At 28.9% G+C, this 27,004-nt stretch overlaps 2 protein-coding genes across 4 annotated transcripts in view; one reads left to right on the top strand and one right to left on the bottom strand.

Annotated features, from left to right (window-relative positions):
* LOC130891034 (vacuolar protein sorting-associated protein 41 homolog) overlaps positions 1-2,265 on the top strand; it is a 46,652-nt gene extending 44,387 nt beyond the window's left edge. Inside the window, exons 14-16 of one of the 3 annotated variants that reach the window (XR_009058843.1) lie at positions 1,438-1,624; positions 1,825-2,058; positions 2,110-2,265. Coding sequence is in view for 1 of the 3 variants with exons in the window: in XM_057795522.1 (XP_057651505.1) it covers positions 1,438-1,553 (116 nt within the window). In the remaining 2 variants the exon portion in view is untranslated. Of the gene's footprint in view, positions 1-1,437; positions 1,761-1,824; positions 2,059-2,109 lie in introns of those variants that run through there. The other 2 variants (XR_009058844.1, XM_057795522.1) reach the window with 2 other exon arrangements.
* Positions 1,619-25,329, bottom strand: LOC130891037 (ciliogenesis-associated TTC17-interacting protein-like). Its single transcript, XM_057795526.1, has 7 exons — positions 25,006-25,329; positions 17,794-18,012; positions 15,339-15,576; positions 14,245-14,500; positions 4,959-5,082; positions 1,896-2,056; positions 1,619-1,831 (listed from the first exon to the last, which is right to left on the bottom strand). The coding sequence occupies exons 1-7, from the start codon at positions 25,265-25,267 to the stop codon at positions 1,652-1,654; spliced, it is 1,440 nt and encodes a 479-aa protein (XP_057651509.1). The 5' UTR covers positions 25,268-25,329; the 3' UTR covers positions 1,619-1,651.
* Positions 25,330-27,004: the final 1,675 nt, after the last annotated feature.

Below are 27,004 nucleotides of genomic sequence, written 5' to 3'. Positions count from 1 at the left end.
TTTCATCAATGTCGCTCTTAATATATGTGACATTCGAATCTAATTCATTCTCTAATCACGTCTTATTTATATATTTATTGGTTTCTAACATTTTGCATAAGACATTTTCATTAGTTGGACGTCTCAAATAAAAATTGGATTGTTCCTTACCACAGCTAGGCAAAGCTATCTTTGATTCAGTTGTATCTTCATCACGCTACACTGTTCGCTTTTTGGATCCTAAACTTTTTACCCCCCTAATTTAAAACATTGTCCTTATTAATTAAAAACCTAAATTTAACAATAAGAACGAAGTAATTTGAATAGATAATAAACAGAAAATTATTGAACTAATTGTGAGTACAAAAATAAATACTGGTATGTACAAACTTCAAATTTTCAATATCAACACCATCTAGCTTCAAATATTCACACTTGATTCATTACAGTACTCATATAAGTTAAAGACTTATCATCCGCTTTTATACTCTATGTACATTTCCAATCAATTTTCGAATGAAACAAATTGACAAGCAAATTAGAAAGAAATCAATGGACGGTATTCCTGCTAAATTCTATTATTTACCAAAATAATAATAAACCCACATTATAATTTAGACTAACTGTAGGATTAACATTTTTGCTCTTTCATTAATTGATATGCTGAGAAAAAACTATAACTACGAGGGTTGTCTGAACAATTTCCGACCGATGTTGAGAAATTTTCACTAAAATTTCAACCATTATGCATGTTTGACAATCGTATAAGTGAGTAGTTGTGAAGATTTTTTTGAAAATAGGATGAAAATGAGTATGGAGACATTGAATATTGTTTTTAAAAGACAATACGATTTCGCACATGAAAAAGGAGTAGATGTACGTAGACTCTGCACCATCTTTTATTACTGTAAAATTTTGGAGAGCCGAAACAAACGTGACGGGATCAGCTTGCCTGACGAAGAGAATTTGGAACTGTCAAAAACTGCAGTATCATGGTACAATTAACCGTATGATACTGAACGACCGTCGGATTGAGCTTAGAGAGATATAAAAGGAAGTCAAAAAGTCGCGATTCAAGTGAAATGACTTGAATTTTTTTACATCTATTAATAACTATAAATGAAATCTGAAACCTAAAAAACAGTCAAAACAGTGGATTGAAAAGAGCCAACCAGCTCCGAAAAATACAAAGACGGTTTCATGGGCCTTAAAATGAAAATGATTTCTATAAAACAGAATAAGTTATCAGTTAATGATAAACAATTTTAATTCGTGTTTTGTTCAGTTTTAACTATAATTTTTTTAGTTATAATATAAATTGTAACTAAAATTTTAATGAAATAAAACTCGAATAAAAGTATGTTTAAGAAGTTTCAATTAAAAAATATATGAAAACAAAACTCTATGTAACCTAGAACTCAGAATCTCAGAATTTTTCATCGAATTTTTGTTTTGCAGATTCTTCGAGAGCCTCTGATATTGCCGTTTTCAATTGTAAACATATATTTCATCTGCAGTGTATTCCAAAAAATATGACAAAATGTGGAATCTGCTATGCTACTGAACAAAAATGAATTTGGAGATAAATTATCAGTGGACCTAAAGATAATGCGTGTTTCCCTCCAATGAAAAAAAATAATTTTAGGTGCATAAAGATATTTATTGTTGCTCTTCAATTCAAGTAACTCATTCTGGCCAATTTCATGGGACAAAGACTTTGGAAAAAGTCCATTGTAAATGTTAAAATATTTTGTGGTTTCATTAAAATTATGTTATTCAAATAGTCTGCTAAAATATTTTTAACTTCAGGGTGATCATGCATGTAAGTCTTCATTTTAATTTCAGCTTCCGTCTGTAATATAAAAATTGTGATTTTCAAGTTTCAATGTTAACTATGATTAAAATAAAAAAAATACCTTGTAGTCTAAGTATTTGAAGAAAAGCTGCAAGTCATCATACCAAGTATTTTCGAGACCTTTTCTGTCGTAAGGACTGGGTTTTCCTATGCTTACGAATTGTAAAGGGTTAATATTAATAATATAGCTACAACCATCCCATTCTTGGGTCACTATTCTACCTGTAAGTTGAAAATTTCAAGATAATAAATCTCCATAGAATGTACATTTTTAGGTTAATTAGTATTTACTACAATGAAAAGAAGATATATGGAATCTGTATAAAATTAAGGTATAAAAGCCACAGCAAGTTAATTTATGAAGGTGTATAGTTTTAATATTTAGGTGCAAATATAATTTTATATTATAATTAAAAGTTTAAAACCAACCATCAAGCAGTCTATTAATTTGGTTTAATCTATCGAGTGAATTATTGGAAACAATGTCCATTTATCTTATGCTTAATAATTCCTTTATAAGGCAATAGTAATGTGAAAGAAAACCATCTTGTTGGTCTTTCTATTAAGCTATCAACAACTGAATATGTAACTGTCATTGACAAATCTTTAGTTATTTTAATATTTCCTCTAACATTGAATAAATAACACAAGGATTAGTACCTTCCTGATAATACCAATTTAAAACGTCACATTAAACACCTTACATATCTTATATGTGATGGTTGCCAAAAAAAGAAAAACGTTCAATACTCTGCAACATATTTTACTCTGTTTGCAGCTTCATTTGGTGTGATTGGATTACATTATTACTTCCCATTTCACATGATTTTATTCACGCTTGTAGTGTGACGATAGTTTCTATTATTGCTTTTGGGCTCGTCACTAGGAGCTGTTATAATATCAAACTTATATTAGCAGAGATTTAAGTTTTGTAACTATCTTAGAAAAAATAAATTTTCAACCGTTGAAGACCTTTTTTGAATGCCAATGTTGTTGCAAGACATTGGAGAGGAACAGAAGCAAAAATATTTGTGAAATCAATTTTACTAGCCTTCTCCCAAATAACCTAATTTCATTAATAACTGCGAAATGTACTTGGAAAATAAATAATTCTTGTAATTCTGCAGTTGAAAGGTTCCTTCAGGACTTTTTGAAACAATTGGTACATTATTAGAACCAAACCCATTCGATCCTTTAGACGATATTTTACGCACGTTGTTATATTTCATAATCAATATAGACGGTCTGCAACAATTCTTCATCTTTTTCAATATTATTCGAGGTAAAAAAGCACCAAACATAACTACAAGCCCCTCATACAACTATACATGCAAATAAACAACAACAATAATTGAAAAAACTGATAGAAAGACTCGAACTGAACACACTAGTTACCTCTATACCAACACTAACAATTACACTTCCTTCAGTCTCCGAAAACGATAACTTGGGTATTGAAACGCGCGACAGGAGTATTGGTAGAGTGGTAGGGTGTTTAGTATGAACATCACCAACGCTTCCAGAAATTCTAACTTAGTTAAAAAGAATCATGATTTTAGAGGATAAAACTTTCACTGGGATATCCTGTCAAAATTCACAGCACATCAAAATCGGGTATCATGCCAAAGAATTGGGGAAATCTCACATTATCAAAGACACGTATTAAACTGGATTAAAAATTATAATTTATTGGTCGAAACCTCCAATATTGATTTTGTTATTTATTTGCAACTCCTCGCTCTATATACTCATTACAATCACCTGCGTGAACAACTGTATTATGATATTCATAAGATAACGCGAGAGTAAAAAAAAGCACTTGTTAATTTATAATAACCGCCATAGAAGGGATAGCAATTTAATTAACGAAAACAGTTAAAAATCAAATCCTTAGATTCTAGATTTAATAAATTATTAATGAAAATAATAATAGTATCGCACTTATATTTGAAATCAATGCATGGTCTGCTGATTTCGACGCAAAAAGAAGTAATGTCAATAGAATTAATTAGAACAATCACTGTCTCTCATTTAGATATAACTAATTTTAATTTACTTACTTTAGAAGAGTTAGAATTCCTAAAAATGAACGTTTTCACAATGCTTCCAAAAATGCCCATCTTGTCAAAAATCAACATCCCTATGAACTCAACGAATCTTCTAAAGCCTTTATCTGCTCATAATAATCAAAATTCTAATCTTTTACAACAACTCTCACCCCTACATTCAGAATTTTTCCAAGACCTAACAGATCATGATGCTGCCGCTTGCCCATTTCTACACCAAGAACAGAAACATCTAAAACTCATCTTAAATTCAAGATCAATGGATCCAATCAACTAGTGTCCTGTTTATTGAAGAACCAGCATGTTCTCCACACAAAGAAGGCGCTTAACCATGAAACTCACCCAGACCATAAAATCCCTATAGAAAAGTTAGAAATCACAAAGACCCACAGTCAAATACAACCGTTGGAAAATCTAACTCGTTCCAAGGGACTTCTATTATTTTATTGATATCTGTTTTAAAAAGTTAAAGTAGAAAACAAAAATTTCGAAATTTTATTTTACACTAATTACACTATTACACTAATGAGTCTCAACACACACGCTGTTTTCATCAGCTTTTGACGCCATTTAGGAAAAGTGTTTTTTGGAAAAATTTTTTCTAACATATTATATAGTCAAATGAAGAAACTGTTTTAATACAGTAATTTAATTATTTACCACTAAATGATGAATTTTGTTTTTATTGAATTTTCGTTTGATCGAGGAAATATTAAAATGTCTAGTTAATAAATTGATTGAAAGTTAGTTACATATTCATTGTAATATTTCACAAGGCATGGAGTGTAGAGATAAGGAGATTTGTCTTGAATGAGGGTAAATCTGAAAGTGTTTATTTGTATACAGCAAATTATTGATCGAAGATTCATCAAAATAGCCTTAGTGTAGCAATGATATGAATTCAGCAGTTATAGACAGTGAAGTGTGTTGAAAAATTTTATATTTTACTTAACTTGAGTTGTTGAGAAAAATACAGTGCTCAACCATTTAAGCTGTCAATAAGATGATATTGGATTCTCCAAATATATCTCAAAATTATCATATTTGTTAAAACTTACCATGAACAGTGAGAACGGTGACGCACATATGTTCAATACCACATTTCTCAATAATGTGTCTATATATCTTGCATACCTCCATATCTTTGTTGTTAACTTTACCCATAAAAGGACCTGTGCACTCCTGAAACATGAAGCAAACAAGGTATATTGCAACCATAATTATATATATTGTTTGGAAGGAAATGTTTACAATTCGTTTATAAAAGTATTAATTGTGGGATTGTAGCAATCAAACACCAAAATCTACTATTTTCAATCATCGGAGTCTAAAAGCATGTTAAAATTACAATATAAAAATATGTATAAATTTATAGGTAAAAATATCAAAACTTATTTAAATTCATAAATTGAGAATTTTGGTGTGTTGAAATCTGGTTCTAAAAATTATTAAATACATGCATTCCAAAAATCAATATTCAAATTAACGTGGGACATAAATATGGAGTTTATTGATTCTTGTTGCTATGCAAATTGAATTTTTTATAGGTTAGATTATGATAAGATCAAATTTTTATAGGTTAAATAAAATGAACTTCATGCAAAGCTTTTCTTTATATGAGAACATAAAACCCAATAAATGAATATATCAAAAAAGGAACTAAATTATATATAAATGACCCCGAACAAATTTCAAAAATTTGAACAACGCAATCAACGCTTCACAAATACTAGAAAGGAAGGAGGACGATGCTTATTGGATTTTCCACAATTATTGCGGCCGTTAAACTAGAATACATCATTTTCGTAAATATACTGCCAGAACGACGCGACGATACGTTCGCTAATATCTGGCAAATGGCATCTATTTGTTATTGTTAAGTAGTAGTAAATAGATATTGAAAATTGTATAATATGTAATTGAATATTGAGACGATTGAAAATTGGGTATGTGATATACGCAATATTATAAATTTACTCAACACATGCTTTTTATGACAGTTCATAATAAGATCTTTGTTACAACGGTTATTAAATAAAATTTAGTTAATTGCTATTAGCTTGTGATAAGTGCTTTTTTTGGAAATAAAATTTTTTAAAAATTTTATAATAAATTATTATAAACGATATTTCTGTATTGATACTCTATACATGTATTAAAATAATAATTTCTTATTGTTTCTAGTCTTTAAAAATTATAATCACGACGCTAATACATTATTTTGCAAAGATTTTTCCGATTATTTCGATACTAACTAAGGTTATAAGCAATATATTTTTAGAAATAATTGCCCAAACATATTAAGTATATTTTGCTCTGATGATTTATTACACAATATTGCTTATATAAAGATAATAAACTCATAACATAGGAACTATTAAACATATAATATACCTAAGGTGACTAGCTTTTAGCGGGACAGTCCCGATTTTTCACAATTTATCTCGCGTCCCTTTATGGCCCATATGCCGAAGAGATACATTTCGATTTTGATCCCCCGTTATATGAAACAGACAACCAATGACATAAAGACGAGCTCAAACCCTTTATACTAGACTTATATAATAAACAAAAAGAAAATCGACCGAAGGCTTGTTAAACTTTTTAGGAACAACTATTATTTACAGATATCCAGACGATTTTGACATGAAATTATTAAAATCACTTATTACTACTGTAGAGGTTAAAATAAAATGAAATAATAAACAAATATCTTTTGAACACTCTATTGATACGAGATTCAACAATTTGATTATAATATTAGTAAAATAATTGTTGCCGCAGTAAACAGATTTCAATGGATACATTGCTGTTCATAATGAAATATTGAGCTTTCAATCTATAAACTAATTGCTATTTAAACTAATTCAAACTATAACCCTATCTCAGCAAGAACTTTCGAATATTGATCTTATAATTATTAGATACATTCTCAAAATTCCCTTTTAATCAATGACGAACATCCCTATCAATTAATTGAATCCTCGAAATCATTAGTTTGCGTACCACTTAAACAATTCTCATAATCCTAAAAATCCCCTTCCTTCATCCACACTCTTACCCTATATTCAGAATGATCACATAATGATCCAGCGACCTGCACTCCGCCCTAGAAGACGCAAACAGTCTTGTTTTCAATCACAGTTTGATTCAACAAAAAATTACTTTTACCCACCAAACAAAAATAAAATCAAAGATTTTGCATCAATAACCAAGGGAACATACATCATATCCTTCTCATTTCTATCCCCGCACTGAATTGCATAGCAAAAAAATTATTTCAGTCAACCAAAGCACAATACGTATTTTCTCCAGAAAATTTTCATAAATCCACTAGTAAACCTGTACCAATGTCTGCAATTAGTAGAATACCTTCTCTTCAGACAAAATCTATTTCTCGCTAACCCCCGTAGACTTCAATTTACATCTACTGAAATTACCAATGTCAACCATGGACACAACTTAGAAGAAAACTCTTATGAAAATTCTGTTTACGATCCGAATCTTTTTTTTTTTTTAGAGGATAATTACATTACTTATATTTCAATAATTCAAACGAAATTACGAATGATAATTCCGACCTTAACGATAACGAAAAATTTTCCTATACCAGCCTCAGAAACAAATCAGTATCAAACATAAATAGCTTTCAAATGAATACATTACCTTACATTCAAATATCAAACCCACTTTTAAAATTACTTATATATACCGGATGCCTCGGTTCCACCTTGCGACTATATGTATCTGAATAAAATTTCACAAAAAAGATATTTCACTCGAACCATACCTTAATAACATGTACCGGTAATACAAAAACAAAGCAAAAATACCCTTGCTAGAAGAATTCAATTTACTAGAAGAATTATAATTCATTCTTTATAATTTCTACGTCTATTTTGACGGCATTTTAGGATTACGCAATTTAAGAAAATTAAAACTTAATATAGACCTAAACAATGGTTATTTAATTAGCACTACTTGCTATCTTTACTATAGAAAAGATTTTAACTTAAGAAAAAATAAAATTCCCGCAAACTCCGTAGTCTTAAAAAGAATAAATACCGATTTAGAAGAAAATACTGAATTCTTTATGCCTTATAAAAACAATACAAATAATGATGCCCTTTTCAGAATCCAAATTAACGCCATAGACAAAAAAGACGACGAGAATATTTCCCTTTTTTCAAATTTCGATTCTAATGATCTACCTTACCTAGATAATACCGATTTAGACGAAATCTTACATACCTTAGATGCGAGCTTAGAACTAAAACTCAAAATTTTATCAGATATAATAATTAAACACGACAAAGACCTCAATAAAAACATCGAGAATCAAAGAGACTATATACACTAATACAGAAAATCACATAATAGGAGCCCCATACATAAAAAACCATTAAACGTATATAAAAATCAAATCGTGTTTAGATATTCAAATGACAATATAACAAAAATAAGAAAACATTTTTGATAAACAAAGATCATATATATTTTTACCCAATGATCTCTTTGAAAACGATATTTGCAAAATAATTAAAGAAAACTTCATTTCAAAATTGACTTATTGGATGTATTTTAAAAATAAAAACCTTGAACTTCTAATATTAAGAGTTTTTCAAAACTATTTTAGAACAGGTTCTCTTATTTTATATATAACCAATACAATATTGGAAGATATAACAGACAATGACATCCAACAAGATAAAGTTTTTTCATGAAACTAAAACTTCTCATACAGGTATAACAGAAAATATTGCTTCCCTTAAAAAAAGTCTATTATTGGCCAAATTTAGAGAACGATGTGAAAACTTATGTCAATCTTTGTAAGATTTGTCAATAATAAAAATACAAGAGACACCCAAACAAATTAGTATTTAAACCTACTCCTATAGTCTATATGAACCCTTCGATCATATCTAGATAGACACGTTCAAAACACATAATACGTATTTTTTAACAAACATTGATAGTTTTTCTAAGTTAGGTCAAGCTTATCTCCTAAATACTCAAACGGGCACCGAAATAATAGATAAATTAATAATATACTTCAATCATTATGGCATACCAAGAAAAATAACATCAGATAATGGTAAAACAACAACAATTTATATTCCTTACACAATATTGAAATGCATTACTGTACACCTAGAAATCCAAACTCTAATAGTCCTATCGAAAGATTCCACTCCACCTTAAAGGAAACCATAGTAACACTGAAAAATAAAGATAAAAATGGGAATATTGTTCAATTAATTAATTACGCCATACTCTCCTATAACAATTCAACTCATAGCGCATTAATCAAATCATTAGAGGAAAACTTGATAATCGTAAATAGAAGTTAAAATATTACTATCGACCCCGATAAACCTTTATACGAAAAGAAATTCTTTCGAAAAATCAAAATGTTAAACAAGTATGAGAAAATCTCTACTCCTATTGAGGAAAACGATAATGTCATCATCCAAAATAAAAGAAAAATTCATAAAAATAATATAAAACCACAACGTTTTCTTTTTCCAGATGGCAAAAATCTTTCTCCTACTCTTAATGCTTAATACTCTTAATAATAATAGCGACTGCAATTCAGATCAAGGAAATTTGAAACCTAATTCTTCCCGTTTCCCTAGGTTCCGCGTACGTAACTAATACTCAAGACACATTTTCATATCATATTAATATTAGCAATATAGATTTATGTCTCGAGCAGTTTAACCACCTATTAGTAAATATTAATTTAGAATTTACCTTCGTGACTCATCGAAAACTTAACCATGCCCTTCTTTACCATAAAATTAAGCACAAATCCAACAGGGATGTATTCAATGTAGTAGGAAAAGTAAATAAATGGCTTTTTGGCACATGAATATGCAAAAGAACATTCGATATTGACGAAAGTAATCAAAGCGTATGAATCTCAATTACAAAAACTAACGAATAATCAAAACATAATCATCATTAAATTACAACAAATAGATCGACCTATGTTCAATGTTTCTCATGCATTTTACTTATTCTTAATTTTAGGCAACATTATAAATCAGCTGAATAAAATTCAATATTTAATTAATAATATCTTTTGCTAAAGAAAATACTCTGCATATTTCCATTCTAAATCAAACCATGAAAATGATTTGATATTTTCTCGTCAAACAACATATGGCAAAGATAGAATAATTAAATTCCAGGCACTAATAAATTATTAACAATATTAACAAGTTACAATAAAAAGAAGTATTGTATTGTATCCAATTCCGTTTACATTGTATAAAATATACCTTATACTCATCCTGAACCAAACTATTATATTACCTCATCCTTATGTATTACTTATTGAAAGTACGCAATGGTCAGTAACAGAAATATGCCCAAAAGTAGAAGACATCTTCATCTGCAAGCAAGATTTGCTATTTTTTGGCCTACCTATTTAGAAAATACAAAGAGGGACTCAGAAAAACTGCGAACCCAGATTTTCTGAACTTGTGTAGGGAGGAGTTAAGTAATCCAAAACAACCATTTTCACAGCGGCGCATCATCATCAATTACTTATTTATTATTATGAATTCTAGCCTCATTAAGTTATCGTTGCTATAAATTTGTTTGTGCTTAGTCTTTCTGTTAGTTTTATAGATTCAACTTCAACCCCCTTAAGATATCGTCTTCAATTATTTATTATTTAATTATTATTGATGTGACTATAATGAACCATAAATATATTTATCTATTTTTATAATTATTATTGTATAAGATAAGAATTAATATATAAAGAAGCCTGTAAAACTAATACTGGGTTCATTCAATTTGAAATTCTTCTAGTACGCCAGTCAGATTAGTTGGAGTAGGAGAATTGAGTTATTTAATTATAGTATCAGATTTTGTTTTGTCAATGTATTGAATAAATGTTTTTCAAAGTGTAATTTGTTTTCAAAAATCGCCATCTCGATGTTCAGTAACGAAATTTAACGTATTGCACAGGAAATTTTTCGTTTCAACGATTAATCAGAATATTTATTCTAATTTGTCTTCGGAAACTGTGAATTCGAGTGCATATCGAAGAACTGCAGATAGTTCGAGTGGACATCGAGCGATTCCAGAGGTTCCAGAGAACGAAACTAGTAAATAACTTCAGAACAACTAGAAAACGAGGACTACGATTTTTCTGGGTTAAGAACTAACATCGTTCCAACCTTTAGGATCCCTTGAATATGATAGCTTTAGTTGTATAATAATTTTAAAAATAGTTCTAGTGAAAATAGTTTAGAAAATATTGATTTAAAAATGACCACATCAGGTACAAACTGCCAACTACTTAAATTATATTTAGATTCAATTCCAAATTTTTATGGAATCATGGGTAATTGTGAATGGTTCGCGCACAGAATTGAAAATGAATACTTTCCATAATTCTATAGCAAATCCAAATGAAATACTTTCAGAGATAATATCAGTTACGAAAAATATTGATAAAAATAACAAGTTTCCTTTCTAAACAAAGTTTTTACAGTAAATTTTAAACTCATACTACCTCAATCCAAATTTCTTCTTTTAAATGAGCAAAACTATGCCTCTACGAACTCCTTGCGAAGTCCAGTTATTGAAATACTCTCAATCTACCTATAATTGCCGAGAAATCCAACTGACCATTGGATTGTGATTACCCTGTATAGTTTTATAGTCAAACAAAACTGCAACAAACCTAATAATTAAAATGAGAAGGAAGAAGAATCAACCCGAACGGGAAACAGCAAGTGAAAAAGACGTTTTAAAAAATTTTCCTTTTATGCCGAACTCTGGTCCATCCCCATAGTTTTCTCTTCAGCGAAGTGATTTTTATTGAAGTAATGACAGACGTGATTTTTTAACTACTATATTTGGTGAAAGCGATAACAAATTTACCGCAAATTTTACCATTTATTTCGGTGTGCACGAATTATTACAGTCTTCGACACTATTCATTACCTATATATGGTCCACTACACAAATCTGACTTACCTGTTCGACCAATAGTTGCCATTACAAAAACTCCTTTCATCCCATTATATAATGATTTGAAAAATATTATGAAGAAAATTTGATACTAAAACAAATATATCAATAGCACAAGAAATTTCAGAGAAAAAATTAAAAATATCAAATTTACTAAGGAATATGTATTTATATCGCTAGATGTAGTCAGAGACATACACAGACATACTCCAAAACGATTTCATCAAAGCTATAGAACAAACACAATAATATACTTCAAATTTGAGAATGAAATATATAAACAAATTGATAGTTTTGATATATGGGAGCATCTATATTAAGTGTTATAGCACAATTAGTAATGGAAGATCTTGAGTTGAGGAATGTATATATGCCATCCTATTAAAAAGATTAGTGAACCTAAGTTTGGCTGATAGAGCTATCCAGCTATCAGATCCTGAATTTAAATGCATAGCTATTAGTAAAGCAAAAGCTGTATTAGAAGAAAAGAATTCTCCTGAAAATGATAAATAAAATATTTAAAAGAAGGATAAACAGATACTATAATCAAACAAGAAACATCAAAATGTAACGACTAGCAAATCATTTTACAAAAATCATCAAAGATATAATACATTAACAAAATAGCTAGTTCACTAAACTAAAACACTCAAAGCACAATATGTAATATTATATATCAAGTACCTTGTAATGATTTTGACGCTGTTTTTATATAAGACAGCAATCTTAGTATTTAACAAATAAAAAATTAAAATTATGTATGATAAAAGAAAAAAAGAAGATTGCTCTGAGATAAAAGAAATGGTGTTTATTTGTATTCAATATTATTTGTACTTTGTTACTTAAAATGGAGTCTCTTGGTATCTCTTGGGTTGTTTGATATAGTTAATAAATGTAAAGTGTAAATTTGACTGATATTTTCTGTATTTTTACAAGCTTTAATAATATCAAAAATCACCGGAAATTTTGGTTAATTATTATTCGAAAGCTCGGAAAATATATTGAAGTTAGTCCACTCACTTTGGTATTTCCTTGTCACATTCCAAATAAGAAATATGGGTGATTCCGTTCTAACTGTGATTTTTTGTATTCAAAATTTCAAGATTTTAAAATTTAACTTTTCTAACTTTTTTATGCATATTATTCATCTATTTTACTGTAAAAATAAAACTCTAAGAGGAATTTACTACAACTTCAAAGTATCACGAGCAAGACACAAATGTCGGATTTTGAGTTCCACGGTACTGACTCATTTATCCACGGTACTGACATGGTAACTTAAGATATTAAACAACAAGTGTATCAATTTTCCTCAGTTTGATCATAAACATTAGAATTTATAAGGTAATTAGTTTAAATCATTTGTTACGACAAAAAAAATTAATAATTTATCGGTAAATTCTAGGAATGGACATGACACGGTACTGACATGGTAACTTAAGATATTAAACAACAAGTGCATCAATTTTCCTCAGTTTGATCATAAACATTAGAATTTATAAGGTAATTAGTTTAAATCATTTGTTACGACAAAAAAAATTAATAATTTATCGGTAAATTCTAGGAATGGACATGACACGGTACTGACATTCAAGTGATGTAGTATAAGTTTTCTTTAAGTGGCAAGTTATATTGTATAAAAATAATGTTTAAATATCTTAAGAATTATTCAATTAACACAAAATTTTTATTAATTGATTATTAATTAATGACTAGTACAAAAAAACAATACAGGACATTGAATATCACAGTTAGAACGGAATCACCCATATATATATATATATATATATATATATATATATATATATATATATATATATATATATATATATATATATATAGATTTTCGGTGGCTTCGAATCGTATTAATTTTTGTAAAAATTTTAAATTCATAGGTCTCAAAATCCAATATCCAATTCAAATTGACGTTAATAGAAATATTGATTAATAGAATATGAATGATGTTGAATTTTTATAGCTTAGATAAGGATAAGTTGGAGTGCATGATGTTCAATTTTGATTTGTTAATTTATGGATAACATTCAATTTTAATAGGCTAGGTCGTTATGAATGTAGCTGAATATTTATTGATTAATTTGAATATTCAAAACTACCGAAAATCTTAATTAATTATTGTAAGTAGAAATTTTATTATTTTTATACATATTTCTTATATTGTATTCGACTATGATTTCAGTACCAGAAGATGAATACATAAGTATTCGAAAGCTCAGAAAAGAATATAAAAGTTAGTCTATTTTGGTGTTTCATTGCCACGTTTCCAATAAGAAACCACTCATAATATAGCTGGCAAAGACTTCTTTACAATTCATACATATATACAATACTTACATAGATGTTTCGGCATAAATCTCCATTGATATACGTCGTACTTAATTCAAATTCACCTTTGTATCTTGTAATTGCCAAATATCTCATTAGAATGAAATTTGCTCCTTCACAAACTAAATTTTGGCATTTCGCAAGACTGTAATATTTTCTCTCATCCACATCTTCTTTTGAACTGGTGTGTCTTACGTAATATTTTTTGCTCAACAATCCAATATATAGCGATTTCTCGTTAAGAAATGCGTCTTCTTGTAAATATCTAGAAACAACACTAAATTAATTTCTTTTTCTTCACAAAATTTTTCACATTAATAAATATTGGTCTTGTAAATTCTAAGCAGTTCATTTTTTCTCCAACTAGATACTACATATTAACTGTCAATTATACAAGAAATAATAAAGACATGAAATCCAAAATTTCACATATTGATTCGGCCGGTATGATTTCATTAGCTAACTAATTAATACCTTTTTAGCTTTTTTAGCTTATAACTATGTACTTGGACCCAAGCTACAAATGAGTATCCAATCACTTTGATGGGCAGTGACCAAATGGTGCTTATGACCCTCACTAATAAGTGCTTAGAGGCACACATTACTGAAACAGAACAGTGGGCGGGAGACTCCAAGATTGCATTACTAAATAATGGAACCACGAATGGATGGCTTCTGTGGATGATACCCTAAAATAATTGTTTTTTTTTCTCGCTTTGAGAATATGCAACCGTCTTCCAAGCCGCAGTCTACGCTGCTAAGGAATTTGATGGGCGATACTTGAAAACAGTGATCTCAATCTGCTCAAATAGATAAGTTGCAATAAAAATCATAACGACCTAAATGATATGCTCTAGGCTTGTGCACAAGTACAAAAGTTTACATGAAATAGTGCGTAATGGCTGGTCCAGCTCATTTTGGTGTTTAGTCACTAGGCTGATTCGATAAACAGTCAAACCTTTGATAGTTTCAAGTAAAGTACAGCGGTTCTGACCACCCACTATCTTAACTATGAACTATATATAAGTGGAGAAAAATAATTCTATTATTTTATATTGAATTTGGAAACAATGTCTTTTAAATTACTGTTTTAATAAATTTACTCTGTTCTTTTCTCTTCCAGGGTATGAAACTTTCTGTCCACCCAAGCAGTTATCCTGGATCCACAATTATAACCATTGTTAAATTGAGATGAAACATGCACTATAAATTTTTTGGTATTGGCCATCATTTCGGCATTCAATAATCTATCGTAGTCAGTTAATGACTTCTGCAGCTGCTCTTCAATTTGATCGACTTCAATGCGTTCAACGTCCGGGTTAATGTTCATAGAACCAGCAACTGAAATTTTTTCGAAAAATATCATTAAAGATTAGATACATTGTTACATTAACATTTATGAAATGTACATGTATTATAAATATTCCTCAACTTCTCGAGTCTTTTTTATTTTTAAGGAATTAATATTTTTATGTGTATGAACCATTTAAAGAAGATGTACTTTTTTTGAATGTATTTGTATTCGGCTATTTCAAGAATCAAATTTCCAACGCTATTTATTTTGAAATTTCTTTCTTCATTTTTCGATTTGTATGTTACTGAAATAATTTGATAAAATGTTATGTATTATATCGTGAAATGTACCTTAGCAATAGGCAGCAAAACCGTAATATATTACAAAAGTATTTTATAAATAGAATATTTATTATATTCGATTTTGTTAAACAGATTCATCTTGTCTGAAATATTATAAGGTGTACCAAAACTAGAACCCATGGCAATAATATGAATTATAAATTTGTGATGCGATATATTAGATATATTATTGGGTTAAGTTTAATTAACTCCTAATTTATCTTTCGCTGCAACTAGGAGAAAATAGGCTGGTTCGACAGAAATTATGAAGCTTTCGTAATTAAATAAGTGGGTCGCAAATAAATGAGTGACTACAAATCTTATTTTCTCGTAATCCATATGACGCGTTCAGTAACATCTACAAGTTAACTAATATCCTTTCATATATTCTTATTTTTGCCTTGTGAACGTCTCATTACCAGTCGCCTCTTATTTAGGGATCACTTACTACAAAATAAATCTGTCTTAACCACAGAAAGATTTCTTTCTTCAATTTTCATATTTCTAATTTGAATTTATGAAAAAAAAGCAGCTCATATTGCTGGTGCACTGAAATTTATATAAAAGAATTATTTTTTTTATAAAACAAGCAAGCACAAGAGGGTAAACCCTATTACACTTAAGTAGTTCGAATGGCGCCTGCTGTGTGGAGATGCATGTGGATCTTGAACATCTGTAGGGAAAGACGTGCTTTGGGAGCTGATTCCGCAGGCTGACACTTCTCCATAGAAAGGAATTCTGCTAAATTGATGTTCTAGGCGTCTGTAGGCGCTTCGGTGTAGATCTTGAAAATACTGATCTAGGTGGAATTATGCTGAATAGCTCAGAATAGCATCTGCCGTGGTAGTATCGGTAAAACAGAGTCAAGTCCGCGACCTTTCTTCTATGCTCTAAGCTGTCCAAGTCGAATTGCTTATTTCATATTTTAAATTTTTTCATGGTGCAACACACTACTATCAAGCATTCGATTGGTATTAACTTAACTTAGAAATTCTAAACCTGGCTGTGGAAAAATCAAGGGATTGGTATCGAAAATTGCACTCTGCATAATATTTTTTTAAAATGTAATAACTGATTTTCAAACTACATAAATAACCAATGAAAGCGACATATGTGCATATGTTGCCTTACTTGTATTCTATTTTTAGGGAACGATCAAATCTTATGAAAAATGGAACAACATTAATGAAGTAACAAATTTCGAGTATTTTAACAGAAATCAGTACCGACCTACAACATAATCTAATATGTATGTATAAATTTCCCATTAAGGGTAGAATTGTTTCTGAAATTTGAATTTTTAGAGAAAATAGTATATTAAATTGATTGGAAAATCAAACCTCATATGTGAATGTGTGTTGAGTGTAAATTATTTTAGTTTTAGTCAGTTAATTGATCTATCTTTGGTAAGATTTGATCGTACATTGATTTTTCCAAAGCCAGTCCTAGAATTTCCTAGTTTAGCTAATTCCAGTCGAATACTTAATAGTATTGTATTACATTATGGAAAAAACTTAAAAATCAAATGAGTAAATACTATAGCCAATTAGAATGTTAGGTCAATTTCGCAAATTACCTGAAAATTGATGAAGAATAGGAGTTGACACTTTTTAGTAGCCTCATGATATCCTTCCCGAGGGGCTCTATATATGAAAAAAGTATGTGATATATGTAGATAATATAATTTTATATCTTTATGTAATGAAATTCATAATATACTATTTGCAATCAATAGTAGTTTTAATACTTAGTTCACTATAGAAGGAAGAAATGTTGGAGCAATCTCGTCTGTTTCTTAATACGTAATTTATTAGATACTCAGGCAAAATGTGAAGAATAATTCTGTCACAGTTAAAAAACAGAGTCCTTGAAATTTCTTAACCTATATTTCATGTATGTATACATGTGTGGTGTGGGAAGTACCTTGTTTTGCTTTTTGTAAAGCTTGCATGACTTCGATTTCCAATTCCGCATCTATGGATTCCTTCTTTATACTTTCAGGTAAAACAGCATCCGTTACAAGAATATTTAAAACTAGTGCTCCAACAGGGTTAGGAACTGTTTCAGACATATCTGAGTCTCCATCTAATTCACTGATCACGAGTGTCTCGGGAAAAGCCAATTCTTTCATCATTTCTTCGCCTAAAATTATTATTCGATTAAAACTGTTAAGAAATTTACATAGATCAAACACAGCTGCTACACAAACAACTAAGCATAATTTAATTTCACAATCTCATATATTGTCTATTTGAATCGAAATGCGATACTTATAATAATTATTTATTGTATAAATCTCACAGATGTATTTTTTTCTCTATGTTTAAACGCATCTGAATTACTTATTTTGGATTGTGACAAACACCAAATCATAATATTTTTAATATAAATTACAAGCTTTCGAATATTTATGTATTCATCATCGGGGACAAAAAATATTAAATGTAAAAAATGTATATTGTATAAAACTATGACATTATTAAAATTTACTTCAATCAATCAAGAATTGTGATGTATTGATTTTTGTATGAGTTATATAATCCATGTGATTCAAAGCACAACATCCAAAATGAAACAACATATGTTTTTTTACAGGTGATCTATTAATTAATATATTATAGGAAATTATTTCATAAATACCGAAATAGACGGAAACTGCAATATTTTATCTTTTTTAAAAACCAATTTTCAAGAAAAAGAGACTAAAGCTAAATATAAAATTATTAGAAATGATTTATGACAATCCGAACCATCAGTTGATGAGAAACAAGATTTTGGAAATTTTGTCAAATTCATTAAAATTTAATCAATGAATTATTTAATCATTTCTTGTATCTCCTTATATTTTGAATTTAAAAGGTATACAGGTATACTTTTCACGGAAATTCTATCATTTCTTAACAATTTTCGAAATAATTAGTGATTTATGTATTTTTTGTCATAGTTTTTGTTAATATCAGATACATTTTTCATAATGCTCCTAATTTCTACGATCTCTGGAAATTATTTCTAACAAGTATTTTACTGGCTAATACTGCGACGAATATTGATTTGCGTGTATTATTATGTCTACAGAGTGTTTTTTTATATGGTTTCTAGTGGACATTTTTTAAAATTTCTACAATTGATCATATTTTCAGAGTCTACATGGTAAATGGCTAGCTTTGAATGATGTTTCATATACATAAGTTCTATTGTTCTTGAGATATTCTATTTTCTGCGGCAATTAAAAGTTGGTATTGGATTTGAATCCCTATAAATCCATTTAATATAGACAAGTGGAGTTTATTTTCATTATTTTATACTAGGGTGTTCAATTAATGAATGCTATTTTGACCAAATTTACTGGGAACTGAATATTAATCAACAGGTTCGCGTTACGATATTTAATTTTCAGAATCATTCAAAAGTATAGATAAAAAATAACACATAAAAATTAATTCCTTGAAATTCATAAATAAAATCGTTAAATTATACATATAACTGAATGTAATATGCTGAAAATAATGGACCTAAATAGGATATTATACATAACTTTTAATAAATATAAATATTTTTTCTATAATCATCAGGTACTTTTAATAGGGTTTCCGGTCCACAGCCAGTAGTTAGTTATGAGCTGTGCAAGTGTGCAGTGTATTAAAGGTATAATTATTTTCAAATAAAAGTTGATCAACAATTTCTGTGGCAACCGTGGCTTCAAGATCAACAATCAACAAGTCGATTTGCAGATTCGTTAATCATACTTCTAGAGCCTAGCACAGAGAGACTAAAAAGTTGAAACGAGACAGCAACATCTATCAATAGATGCCCAAAAAGTTATTTTAACAGGAAACGATGTTTTTGACAAGTAGTCCTCAGACTACACTTTACAAAATTACGAAGCAAGGTATGACGATGGGACCAAAATGGAATGATTCAGGAAGTTTTTTAATTGATAACCTGATAGGTTAACTCCAATATGCGAAATATTCTTTGGTATGTTCGCATCAAACATAATGCCAAATCTTCAAGGTATTCTTTTAGAACTGAAAAGGAAACACCTTGAGGTATGTACGATACGAATTCTGGGAAGATTGAAAAAAAACAAGGTTTTAGATATAAAACAGCAAATAAAAGTCAAACAGTAATGGGAAGAGGTCGTTTGATGAAGAGGAGAATCGAATAAATAACAAAAATTTGGGAGTATTGTAATGAAGGAAGACAAATATATTGCATGGATTAAACATGGTTTGAGAGCGACGATACTGTTCGTAAAGCCTGGACAAATGATAATTGGAAATATTAAAAAAAATAGCCTCATTCCAGAGGTAAACGCATATATGCATATTACATTGCGGTGGGGAGCAAGGTTGGGTGAATGATGCATTATTATTATGTTCGAGGCATGCTAACGATAGCTCATTAGATTACCACCAGAATAATGAAGGAACTCTTTTCGAGTCTTTGTTCAAAGAAAAACTGGTACCAGCACTACATGAAAACATTGTAATTGTATTAGATATAAACCTCGTATCATTCAAGACAAATTCGTAAAATTCCAAATAAATATTTTTCTAAAGCAGACACACAGGAGTTTATACTTGAACAAGATTTATAGTTTAAAGAGCATATATACAAAGAAGCAACTCGTAGAGATTTTAGAAACAAAAATAATTGCCAAAGAATATAATGTAGACGAAATTACCTCAGTACTACAGTGTTTTAAATACAATCAAATTAATATGGTCCTCACTAAAAACACAGACAAGAACTAATAACACTTCACCCAAAAATGTTGTGGAACAGATAATGAAAGAGTTGAAAACCAATATATGCAACATGTACCAGTTTTAAATAGATTTGTAATTGATTTGCGACAGTGATTGTGAGAAAGATTAATGTAATGCTAGTGAATAATTGTATTGTAGTATATTTATTATAAATGTAGACCACAGAGGAAAAACTTGGTAAATGTCAATGTTATAATTTTCCAGCATTATAGCTTTGAAGCTGAGAAGTTATTTCCAAGTATGATTTTATTGTTATAAAATATTCCCTGTATTGTATCTATATTATGGCAACAAACAAGAAAAAACAAAAAATGGTCTTAACAACTTTTTCTGCCAAAAATTTTCTAGCTCTATGAGTAACTTTCGTCAAAAATTCAATTTTTACTTTGGTTTCTAAGTTACAAATAAAACTTTGAAGCAACTAATCTATCTTTGCTTCTAATTTTACTGAAATTATCTTCGATTGTTATATTAAATTGACGTGACCATTTATTCTTTGTCTCGAAATGGGACAAATTTAGGTCAAATAATAGGTAGTCAATGAAAACAAAACACTTTTTTATGAAGAATAATCCTTGGATGTAGTTATTTATTTATTCAGAAACTTAGAACTGAAATTTGTAACTGGGTTTTCTCAGATGTCCACAATTTGTTAATAATAGAAAATATTCTTTCTACTGGAGCATTCGTATCAGACAAACATAAAATATATTCAATTCAATATTCCATCCTGTTACTTTTTGTAAAGTAATTAGTAATTAATGAAAATTCGTGTAAAACATCAGTATCTTTATTACAATCAATATATTTCTTTCCAATTAATATATTCAGAGGTTTTTGAATGTATTTGATATGGGGACGTTTTCTGAATCTGTCCAATAAAATATCTCTTATCCTTTGGTATAGAAGCAAGTCCACTGCTCCACATATTCACGGCTTATCTTATTAAATACTGTAGCCATCCTTTTCACAAACTCTTCATTGACATCAGTATCGTTATCTTTCAATTTCAACATAAATTGACTGACCAAAAATGGAAGAAACTGATTGGACCCTTTTTGATTTAAATTGTGTTTTATTTTATTGATTTCAGTTGCAATTTCAATTGCCGATATAGTTTGACCATCAAGTTTCAAGATAGCTTGACGACCACTTGCTGACTAAGCATGTAAAAAATAAAAACCACAATTCAGATATGGAATCTTCAAAAAAGTTTTTTAGTAACAGGAGATATTTTTCAATACTCAAAAAGTAGCTTTTTAACGGCTGATACATTTTTAGAACCTTCTCCAAAGCAGGAATAATAGCAAGCCATTTGCTGATGTTCCGTTTCAGTTTCGGCACGAAACTCCTTAGAGCTACAAATCGAATCGTATAAATATATCCTCACAATAACGCATTCGTAATATACGGGTAGCTCGTCTGCAGCAGATTTTATTGTATTGTGAATTACATGGGCTCCTCTTTCTTTAATTTCTTATTTGTTTGTATATTAAATTTTCATATTTGAAGTACGTTGTTGTAAGTGTGAGTTTAGCTTTTATTTTGTCCCATTTTTCTATCAATATATTTTTCACAATGTTAATAGGAATATTTATATATAAAGAAACCTCATCTAACGAAATAAATTCATATTCGTTAGGAATTTTTATACTTTTAATTTTTTCTTTGAAATCACATGGATTTTTGATATATATATTTTAGGGGGTGAGGCATTGTGAATTTCCAATTTTTTTGCATCTGATGGCGAAATAAAAAGTTATTCTTTGCAAGATCGAATTAGATCATTATTTCGTTTTTGATAAGAATTCGTAGGGTCTTGTTTAATTTTTTTGTAAGTTGTCTTATCGCTTAATAATATCATCATTTTATTATTATAATCTTCATGAAAATAGTTTTATTAGATTTATCGGCTTTCAAGATTTTGGGACCCCTTTTTTGATTGATAAATTCTTTGGTTTTAGTTATATTTTGGGGTTTGATATTGCATTTTTGTGTTTTGTTTTTTAATTTATTTTAAAAATTAGTGATAATATTACAAGTATCAGATCCTATTTTATTTTAAATTTCGTTATATAGATGATTGGTTAGATATTTGTCACAAGTAATTCTTTCCCACTAGAAATATTTTGTGCAAAATTCGGACCTAGAGATAAAACTTTTTCCACTTCATCTGGTAAGACAGTATCAGTTAAATTTTCGATCCACTTTTATTTTATTTCATATGTATTTTTAGCAATAGGCTGTTGTTTTAATAATTTTCTTAATATTTGTCTCTTTGCATTTATTAAGTGATTCAGTTCTTTCTCAACATTTTTCCTCGACTTTTTGTAAAATAATAATTGGAATTACTTCACTTATTTTAATTGTTAGTCATTTTCTAATTTCCTTATTAGGGTAGCTTAATCGGTAATAGATAGTTGTATGATTTGGAAAATAAACTTATATAAAACGTGATTTTGATATTCAAGCTGCAGGCGACTATTCGTGAATTTTATATGGGATAATTTTAACTTTAGAAATGTATGTATCAACTCATCTTTTTGCATCGGAGTAGAAAAATTTTAAAATTTTTCGGGTTTTCTGTTTTAATTTAGTATATATATATATATATATATATATATATATATATATATATATATATAAATATATATATATATATATATATATATATATATATATATATATATATATATATATATATTGATATGTATCTGTTTCTTATTGGGAACGTGGCAACGAAACACCAAAGTGAATATATTTTTCGAGCTTTCGAATACTTATGTATTCATCGTCTGGGACTGAAATTATGGCCAAATACAATATAAATTATATGTATAAATATATAACAATAATAAAATTTAACTATTTAACTTACAATAATTAATTATGAATGACGTCATTCATAATATAACCAATAAAAAGCAATAATACTATCCACAACCACCGAAAATCTTAATTAATTATTCTAAGTAAAATTATATTATTGTTATACATTCCTACATATTTCTTATATTGTATTTGGCCATAATTTCAGTCCCAGACGATGAATACATAAGTATTCGAAAACTCGGATAATATTTAAAGTTATTATTAAAGTTATTAAGTTAGTCCACTTTGGTGTTTCGTTGACACTTTCCCAATAAGAAACCGCTCATTGTAAACTACTCAAACTTACTATATATAAATCAAGAAAAGAATATACACAAAAATATATACAAAGCGTAAAATTAAACTTGGTCGCGCGTACCGAAACTGTACGAGCAGCGGAGCTGTCCCGAGAGAGAATGTTTTCCTTCGATTTAAACATCATGCCTGGGGTGGTGTGTACTAGATTTTCCTAAAAATTGTACCAGTTATATCGGAAAGGATTAAGTTAACGCTATTAGGTCATTAAAGTTATAAAAGGAAGGAGACTTGGAATTCCTATGAGAAGGTAGCTTCGAATTTCATAGTTAATCTTATTTAAAATATCGAAGAAAAATTTGAAAATGTATATAGACATCTATTCAATAATAAATAGAAACAAAAGAGAAGGTAGATGGACTTGAATTCATAATAAAAACTATGGTACTCTTGATTTTCAAAACGAAGGAAGAATAAGTCATAGACACAATTTGCATTAAAGGATGGATGGAATGATAATAGCCAGAACACCAGCCTTTACTATCGAATATGGTAGTTGTGAATTGTGAAATTTATCATTTACTTCCACATAAATTACAACAGTAAATTAATAGAAAAAAACAAGCAAAGTATCCATTCAAAACCATTTTATCTCAGTTTTCTGATTTTAATTCATGTAATCAGATTGTTGATAACTATCCCTTATGAAGCGAAAACTTTAGTTGGTGGTTCTATATCTTTTTCGATATCATGTAGTACTTTTAAAACAAATTAATTGTAAGTAGTTATCAATAATTTGTGAAGTCTTAAATTCCAGTCTGCCCTGGTCTTGATGTTGGAGTTGGGATGTAGTCCTGTTTACTTATAAAGGTTGAAACGCTATTGTTTATTTTATGAATGTTGATGGTTCATTTAAAAAAATAATTTTGTTTATCATTATTATAAGAATTCTAATTTATATCGAAAATTTTGTGAAACAATAAAAACTCAAATTACTGCATCTTTTAATACTTTTCCATTACGTTTTTTATCAGAAGTGGTAATTGTCGTAGTAAAACACAGAGTTTTTAGACTCAAAGTAACCAATTTCTTGTTATTATGTTACACGGTATTCAGTTTAAGCTGAATAAAAACCAATTTTAGAATATCTTATTCAATTTATGCCATCGTTAACATAAATTGTAATAAATAACACTCTAGACTCTATATGAGTAAATAGATGACCTAGCATACTTACTGATACAAAAGTCGGGAATAATATCTTCTAAATCAAATAAAGGGAACTGATTATGCCATAATTTCAAGTTATCGTATCGATCTTTACAAACTATCCTTTTGTTCACTTTTAATAGGATCTCTTTCAAAATATTCTCGGCATGTTCCTCGGGTATATCCCTATCTTCTTTTTCAATTTCATCATGTTCACTACAGAAATGACGTTCTTGATCTTTTAAGTAAGAAAGAACTCGTCCTTCGATGGATCTGGGAGAGGTAGACATGTTTTTTGAAAATATCTCATAGAAATTTATGAAACTTCAAAATTTTTAAATTGTCAAAACGACAGACTAAAGGGTAAGTTTCCTTACTTCAATACAACATTGATTCGAAATAAAAGATTAATACATATGAGTACATGACAAATTTACAAATTTTCAGAAAAGAAAGGTTGAATTTATATTGATTAGAATATTTAGTATATCAAGTTCACAGAATTCCAATGTTTGTATAATTTGTGTTCAGTCGGATTCAATTTTTTATCAGAGTAAAAGGTTCTAATATCGTTTTGAAACAAATCAATTTTCAATTGAAATATTCAACATTTACAACAGTAATTCTGTGGAAATGAAGCATAGAATTCAAATCTTTATGACGATTATGGAGGTTCAAAAACTTCGAAAAACAGTTATGGTTGATGATACATGCAAATTACGATGCTTCTCTGTAATGTTAATACCCTAAATGATTCCGGAGAAGAGATCGAAATAATATTCGTTTTTTATCAAATTTTTTAAAACAAATTTATTATAACAAAAGAGAAGAAACTATTAATACAATATCAAATTCTACGTTAGATTCTTGGTCAGATAAACATAATATGTTTATAATATTTATACCAATTATGAGTTACTACACTTTAAAAGATACTTTATTAGAACAGCAAAACGAAACTATCAACAATTAAAATTGCAGTGTACAATATTCATTATTGATTATATTCAAAAAATAAATGTAACTACCAACTAAAAGTATGTAATTCAGCAAGATCATCAGTTCAATGAAATATTTGTTGAGTTGTGGATCAGCAACTTTGTTATCGAGGTAAGTCAACAGTAATTTACTATAAAACTGCAAACTTGGGTAATCAGCATTTTATGAAAACAATGCCCTATTTGCTACAGCAATTATTTTAATATGCATATCAAATTATTATAATGTAACTTGTCCTCCCTAATAAGGGTCGGATGAAAACAGGCGAATTTCCTTGTACTGAAGTTTCTTGTTTTTCTTCTCGATTTTTCTTGTTTGCTTTTCGGATACAGGGGTGTGTGATATATCGAAGATAATTTTTTTGGAAATAATGATTACAGAAGTTGTTCTTGATGTATTTGCTGCAGTTTATGTAAACAAATTTTATACAATTTGTGTCCCTGGAGAATAAAGGGCAATTATGTGAATATTTGGAAAAGTGAGTGGTTTTTTAGAAGTAATTTCTTTTGCATTAAAGATAATTTCGTCAGTTGTTGGAATACGAATTGTAATTGATATACGACTCTATTATAACTCTATTATAAATATTTTCAAGACTATTCCAACGCAGACTTGAGCTTTTGATCTTAATATACTTAGTACTAGTATTATCCTTATAATAAAAATCCTTCTGTATAAAGAGGATTGAAAAGTATCAGAGCAGATTTTTCTTGTTTTCCACTTTGGGTTTGGAAAAAAGTGGTTTTACAGATGTTTCACAGTGTATTCAGTTTGCTTGTACAAGGATTTATTTCCAAAACCAGCAATCATCAATAAGTAATAAATATAATAATAAATCGTATTTATTGGTCTGATATGTGTACACAATACAATTTGCGAAGTATACAATATACAGACATCATGCAACAGGAGTGGCGAAATTTAACATATTTTACTAATAAATGGAAAACCAACATTGAAATTGAGGGTTTTAATATCGAAAACCAGAGTTAGTCCAAGCGCTGTAGCCAAAATTTTACTAAGACATG

The sequence above is a fragment of the Diorhabda carinulata genome, chromosome 3 (assembly GCF_026250575.1).
Source record: "Diorhabda carinulata isolate Delta chromosome 3, icDioCari1.1, whole genome shotgun sequence".
NCBI lineage: Eukaryota > Metazoa > Arthropoda > Insecta > Coleoptera > Chrysomelidae > Diorhabda > Diorhabda carinulata.
This window is presented reverse-complemented; position numbering and strand designations above follow the sequence as displayed.